We start from the raw sequence: 7,226 nt of genomic DNA, 5'->3' as shown, positions 1-7,226 counted from the left end.
GCCAGGCAAAGCGCGGCGAGCAGCAGGGACAGGGCTAAGAAGGTGCAGCAGCGCAGCCCCAGGGGCCACAGGCTGGCGCTGGCCGTGCCGGTGTGGGGCTGCAGCGGGCGCCGGGCGGGCACCTCCAGCCAGAGCCTGTTCCTGGTGGGACAGCCCTGAGCTCTGAGGGCGCTGGGGAGCAGCGAGGCCACGCAGAGCCCCAGGAGCAGCGAGAGCCCCGGGCGGAGCATGGCCGAGCTGCCCCAGGAGCTGCGCTCTCGGCTGAGCTGAGCCGAGCGGTGCCCSCGGCTCTGTGCCAGGGCAAGGTGGTGGCATCGCTCGTGGTTCCCCTGCACAGTGATGTCACAGGGCTGTTGCCTGGCAGCCCGAGAGCTGGGAATGGCAGGGCCAGGAGGGCCAGAGGGTCTGAGAATGCGGCTGACTCAACCTGCTGCTCTGTCTCACCACAGTGGGCCTGAGCCCCGGGATCTTGGGRATGTGCTCCCCGGTGCTCAGCAAGGAACTGCTGACACGTCTGAGTTGGTATTCTTGAGCTGATKGAAAGGGAGGGTAAGACTAAACTGGCAAATTTATTTGAACTGCTTCTATGGTCTCACTAAATATTGAGGACTCTTTTTGCTTATCAACAAACTTCAGTTGTTGTCAACATTTGGAATTGATTCCCACTTTGTTACTTCTGACCGATAGATGAAATGGAGCTTCTCGAGACTTGTGTTGGAAACAATGTTAAAAGAGGAATAGTAAAAAGTGAGCTTAATAATCTTCCTTCCTCAGTTCATTGCTGGTGATGTACATGTATAGCTTGGTGAGATTTTGGGCAATAGGTAACTGAACTGTTCTATAGACTGAACAGAATGTAAATTGAATGATTTGGTGATGCAAAATCTCAAGAGTTTACAGAATTAAGGGACCTATGGTATCATTATTTAGTAACAAATCTGTTGCAAGCTAGCGTAGGTTATCTTCACCACCTGCCTCCTCCTAGCTGAGCATTTAAGGTGACAAAGCTCCAAGTTTAAAATTGGCATGGATTTTTTTTCAGGCTTTTCTTCTGGCTACATGTCTTTAGAAGTCGTTCTGAATTTTGGGGCTGTTGGCAAACGATGCACTCATGTGTTTTTGTGCTCACTTGGTATAATTCTGGATTGGGGAAATTACTACTCCAGTAGGAGGGTTATTTTAATTAATTCTTCAATTTGTTTCTGCAATTTGCACCCTTGTGATTACCAAATAAAATTATTTGATGGGTCTCACTTCAAAAAAATGTATGTTTCTACATTTTGTAATCGAATGGTATGTAGGTTAGAATTCAGTGTTTCCTACTAGCTTGTGTTTGGAAACAAGTAACAAGCAAGCAGTGTGATGTTAGGGCAGTGCTGGTGTCTCTGTGGGTTGCCGGTGCCCTCTCGAGGTGAAACCGAAAGCTGCTGCAGTCTGRCAGCAGTAATGTCACTGGACTGCTGCCTGCTCGGGGCTTGTAAATAATGACCTCAGACCCACGCTTGTAACCTGATTTTTCTGCTTTCTTGGTTTGTAGGTGAAAATGCAAAAGAAGATCTGCAAGGGAAGAAAAGTCTGAGTGAGAAAGTTTCTCTCTACAGAGGTGACATTACGCTGCTTGAGGTTGATGCCATCGTTAATGCTGGTAGGTGGCTAAATATTTTAGTTATTGTATTGTAGTTATGTCTTGAAAATCCTTTATGGCTCCATGGTACAAGTGTGAACTCAGAAAAGTTGCCTAAAACTTGTACAGCCTGTGGAAATCTTTTGGAAAATATGTCTTTTTCGCCAATTCTTTCATATTGCATCTGTTCATCCTGTGTGCATTTACTGTGGCAGGGATTATTGTGCAATTTTTTATGGCATGGTCACCATGAAAAAAAATAATGATCTCATGTCCATCTTTTGACTTAAMTAGGTCAGCTGAGACTTCACACTTTCTATTGTAGAAGGCCCAATTTTGATACYAAGCTAATGGAGTACATTGCAGTCTGCTTTTATAAATCAAGCCACTTGTGGGCTAGGTAATGTGAAAACCTTAACAAAAAGGTGATAGAAAAACAGAATTTGATTTACGTGGTTTTCATATTTGCTTTCTTGTCAGAAGATTGTATTTYTTAAATTTTTGGCCATGACCTACAGAGTTGTTTTTTAGTACCTCTTCTCATTCAGTGACTGTGTCTCCATGTGTGCAGCCAGGGTGAAGAACTGTGTGTAGTATCTTGTGACAAAGAGAGGGAAATGCTTGTGCAATTAATTCATTTGTGTATTGGGTTGTAGTAAGCTKGTTCAGTTTTTTGCAAAAAATGATGGGAAGGTTTACCCTTATGCATATGTCCCCAGCCAAATCTTGCCTGCACTTTCCACTCCAAGAAGAGTGTGTGGTTTGTGTGTCCTGAGGCTGGAAATTTTTTCCCCCTAGTATCTGAGTGGCATTGATTAATTTTCAAGAACTAGTTTTGGTGGTATTTGTTTCTTGGAAGAAAGCATACTGCAATATGTTCTCTGTGACGGAATAAAATTCAGGGGTTCCCAGGGTTACAATGGCCAAAATTGGTGCGCTTTCTTATCATAGGAAAATGCTGTGTGGAGCTACTGGTTCATGTCTGTAAAGAGCACAGGAATGTTTTCTCACACAGTGTCGAGGGTAGTGAACAGATTTTCTTGGATGGTTTGATGTTTCTCTCTGTATGATGTCCCAATTTAACATGCAAAACCCATGCTAATGGTGTTGTGAAGTACAGGTAGAATTCCTAGCCATTTCAAAATGCATTTTTGCATTCTAAATATGGAGGCTGGTATTCCCATGCAAAAAAATGAATTAATCTTCTAGTTTACTGATGCACAAAAGCCTTCCTAAATTACAAATACAGTAGCATCCATGTAACATGATCCTCTCCTCACAGTGTTGACAAGGCCTCTGAAGCTTTACCATTTTAATTTTTTTTTCTCATTTTTAAGATGATTTTTCCAATAGTGCCTTTGCTGACTTCCTTTCTTTATTGCTTTCCAGTAAGTCAATATTAGCATGCTTCTCTCCATTTATATTTAGCTTTTCTTTGTTCATAGGCCTCACTTGAATTACAGGCTGGAACTAGTTACGGATTAACTTTAGAATAGAAATACTTCGCTTTTCTTGATTTAAATCCTCTTACTTCTCCTGAAAGGTCCAAAAAACCTATATTCCAGACTGGCAATGTTATTATCTGCCTGCCATCCTGGTGAGAAATGCATCTCTCTGAGGAGGGAAAAAGAAAAAAGAATAAAATCAGTATGTATTAATATGCAATTTCAAGAAAAGGTTTAAAGACCACTTAAAACAGACTGAGGCTAAAAGACCTAAAAAGGGACATAACACTCTGAAAGTATTTAGAAAACTTTTGGCAAAAAAGTTGTTTTTGCCGTTGTCTTCTGCAAATTGAATTTGGGCTTAATGGGTGTTTCAGATTAGATGTTGGCAAAGCTACCTATTGAAAGCAATGTATTTATAGAGTGGTACATTGGTGTATCATACTGACACAAAGCAGTTCTAGGGCCTGGGCCAGGTGCAGGTGGATTTTTGAGATTCTTCCAATATTCTTTTGTAACCTTCTCTAGTTCCTAAAGGGCATAATATATTTACTATTATCAGATACTGATAAATTTAGATTAAAATACTAATCTACAGTCACTCTGGAAAAACCAAATGCTCTCTATATGTCAGTGGAATAATAAAGTCTAAGCCTTTGATTTGCTCATGGTTTCAGTGTTACTTTTTTCGGTTAACCTTTCAAACTGTGGAGGATAGCTGGAAAGCTGCATGAGGAAAGTGTTTTGGTTCATGATCCATATTATTTATGCAAAACATCTGCTGCACTGAGATTCTTTAAAAATCAGTTTCAGTGAAATTGTCTCTTAGATGATATCTGCATCATATGTTTCTGCACCATATGATGCTTTTACAAAGAACTCCCCTGTTTTTCCTTTTGCAACTGACTATCCAAGCCTCAAAGACGTGAAGCAGTAAGTAGTCACAGTACCAGCTTCTGCGTGTAGGTTGAATAAAATGCAGCCTGTTGAACATGGAATAGGAGGTAGGTTTTTGGAGGTAAATCTGTGCAAGTTCTGTTTATTCTTAATGTCTTTTGTCTACCCCAAATGTTAACAACTGACTCCTTCCTTTCTGTTGCAAGCCCTGTGTTAGGTAGGTAAGAAGGGACCCTCCTGAGACTTTCTATCTGAATTTAGAAATTCCATTAACTATCTCCTCTAATAAATAAAGTATGGCAAGTCATATCCRAATTAAAGCTGCAGGAAGATAATTACAGGTTGAATGTTTACATGGACTTRAGCAAACTACTAAATATGCCTAAAATAAAGGGAATGGTCTGCCAAATTCTGGGGCTGTGGAAGGGTTCCAGGTGGTTCAAATTGTCCTCAGAGATGGATACAAACATATTGGCAAAAAAATGTGTATTCTCGAGTATGTGAGGAGGGCATGAGACATAAATGAATATAAATGGTGATCTTATGTAGCTAAATATCAGGATATCGTAGATGAACACTGATGCAAAAGGATCCCTTTTTCTCCTAGACTTTTAATGGACAAACTGAATATTGTTTAYTTTCCAGAAATATTTTACATATAGTAAGTTTGTGCTTTTGCTCATTGTCAAAAGAAGCACATCAAAACAACGTCTTTGAAACCTTTCAAATGAGGATCTGAGATGTATTGTGAGAGAGAAAGGAGCTGAAAAAAGGAGCTGATGTGCCATTTTGCTAAAGTTATCTACTCTGTACATGTCTTTTCCTTACAGAATGGTTTTCTAGAACTTCCTTACTAGTGATTGCATTGCAGACAGGTATTAGTTTGATTTGATGTTTTGCTTAAGGTGTCCTGTTACATTTTCTTAAAGATTCAGGTAAGACTTGTATGAAAATCTTATTTTTACTCCTATATCCTCCTCTGCTCTTTGTTGTTGCACTCTAAGAATGTAAAGAGGCTCTCCTTGAGGCATATACTTATTGCATAAATCTATGCTGACTGCCCTTTTTAACAGATTAAATGTTCCTGGATGTCACTTCATCCTGATGCCAAAAGTGCTTCAAGCACTTGGAAGCCAGATAACCACAATTAGCCAACATCCAAGTAACTCATCAGAATAGAGCTTGCAGGRTGTGTGGTGTGTCTGTGTCTAGGGGAGAGGGGTTGTCTAGTCCCTCTGGCAATCCCAAGCACAGAAATAAGCAGTAAAAGCCTCAGTGAGGTTTGAAAAATAATTTCTTCAGTATTTATAGTCTAAACTAAGCAGTAAATAATACATTTCCTCTGCATTTTTAATAAGGAAAACTATGTCACTATTTATGTCCTATGCAGTAACTCTGAAGTAGGTACAGAACTGGTATTTTGGGAGTGCATGTGATGGGGTTTTCTATGTACCTTAAGCAGCAGTTCATCACTACTGATCTCAGGTATTCATTCTCTTATCTGTTAATAAATCATGCTGTCTAGTTATAAGATAAGGAGGCACGTACTAATATGCTTGTGAGGCAGTTTTTACTAGTAGCAAGATCAAGGGGAAACCATTATGTTGGGRGAAAAAAGGATTCTCCTTATTTTTATCTGATAGGGAGGAGGAGGATGACAACTTGCAGAACACTAGAAGAGATGGTATTTCTTCTTATCTTTGAAAAATATTCTTGGTTTCAGTACAAAAGTATGGTACTGAGAAACCTTTAATCTTCAGGAAAAAGGAAGGTATTCAATTCTATTCAATTAGGTATTTCTGGTAATAAGTCTGTAATACTACTTCTGAGTTTGCAATTGAAGTTGCTATGGTTATAGCAACTAGGTGTCTCCCTTTAAACTGTACTTGAGTGCTGTGAAAATTTCTAATACTCACAAATTTGGAGRAGAAACTCAATTTTTAAAGGGAATATTTTTTCCATGTGAGAAAACAACTGAGGTAACATCTTGCTCTGATGAGGGGAAAGATTGGTGAAAAAGAAATAAGTAGCCAACTACTTATGTCCCTTTTTTACTAACCTCTGATRCTGGAATTTAGTTACTGAGCCTCACATTGCTCAAGAAGAGGTTTCCTCTAAAGGAAACCATCTGCCTGTCTGCAGTGAGTTGCCTCAGCTGGGAATGCTGGTTTGGCAGGCACAGGTTCCTCAGCTTCCTTGGCACAGTGTGCAGTGCCAGCCGAGGGAAGATGCGTGGAGGGGATGGTCTCCTGGTTCCTTTAAGAGGCAGGGRTGTCTTCAGGGAGTGAATTACCACTGAGTCTTTTTTACAAATTTGTAAGAGTTTGAAATTCTTGTCCTTCGGTACCACCCTGTCTCGGTACTGAATATGTGTGGAACTGTAAAACATTTCATTTTAAATACTCTCTGTTTGCTCTGCTAGTTGCAGGACTGGTTTTCACAGGAGCCTCTGCATGACTYGATTTAGAGGATGAAACAGACTTTTTCATATTGAGTCTTACCTTTTCCTAGTGAGACTAGTGAAATATGCCTTTCTTCCCTCAGGCTTCTGACTTCACAACTGTGTYTCAGTATTTTTGTGTCACAGCAATATCTTTATCCAGCTTTTTTACCTGGAGATAGTGAGCTATCTTCTTCCAGGTTCATAATTTCTCGGCCTTGACCTTGAATATGATTGTTCAACTTAATGAGGTGTCTCTTTTTTCTYGAGTCCAAAATTACACATCAAAGTAGAAGTGCTATCTGTGTATTGATGCTGAATATATTATCAGTGAATTACACTTATACAAGTGTGTAAGTATAGATAGGGACTGAGTTCTGCCTTTCCAACAAACAGCTCGTTAATGTGCAATCAGTCACTGCAGTTGCCTTGAACTTGGTGCTTAATGAACAGGTGGGGAAAAAGGATGGATTCTAATCTGGAACAGATCTGACATCAGGCAATTTYGCTGATTGCTAATCCATTTCATTTAGCAACTTAATTTATCACAGAATTTTCATCTTGTTACTTCTGGAGTTGAAATGACTTCAGAAGTGGCCTGGCTGAATATTATGAAGGTATTTGAGTCACTGAGCCTGATCTGGTATTGTGTATATACTTATTCTTCCCCTATTTATTTTACAGTGACCAGTAATTCCTACTCTGGAGCTGATTTGAAATTATTCTTCAATAATTTTCTATAAAAATAAGTCCCTTAATTCAAATGTTCYTGCTATTTAATGTGGAAGCAACAAAATGTAAAATCAGCTCTTAAGTTGCT

The 7,226-nt window shown here is 39.8% G+C and overlaps 1 protein-coding gene across 1 annotated transcript in view; it reads left to right on the top strand.

The window, feature by feature from the left end:
- Positions 1 to 7,226, top strand: part of MACROD2 (mono-ADP ribosylhydrolase 2) — an 809,981-nt gene that overhangs the window by 19,687 nt on the left and 783,068 nt on the right. The window contains 1 exon segment of the mRNA XM_057369011.1: positions 1,538 to 1,645. Within this exon segment, the coding sequence (XP_057224994.1) occupies positions 1,538 to 1,645 (108 nt within the window).

Source organism: Malurus melanocephalus, unplaced genomic scaffold, assembly GCF_030028575.1.
Source record: "Malurus melanocephalus ecotype Western Australia unplaced genomic scaffold, MMel_1.1 scaffold_101, whole genome shotgun sequence".
Lineage (NCBI taxonomy): Eukaryota > Metazoa > Chordata > Aves > Passeriformes > Maluridae > Malurus > Malurus melanocephalus.
The sequence above is the reverse complement of the archived record's forward strand: the minus strand, read 5'-3'. Positions and strand labels throughout refer to the sequence as shown.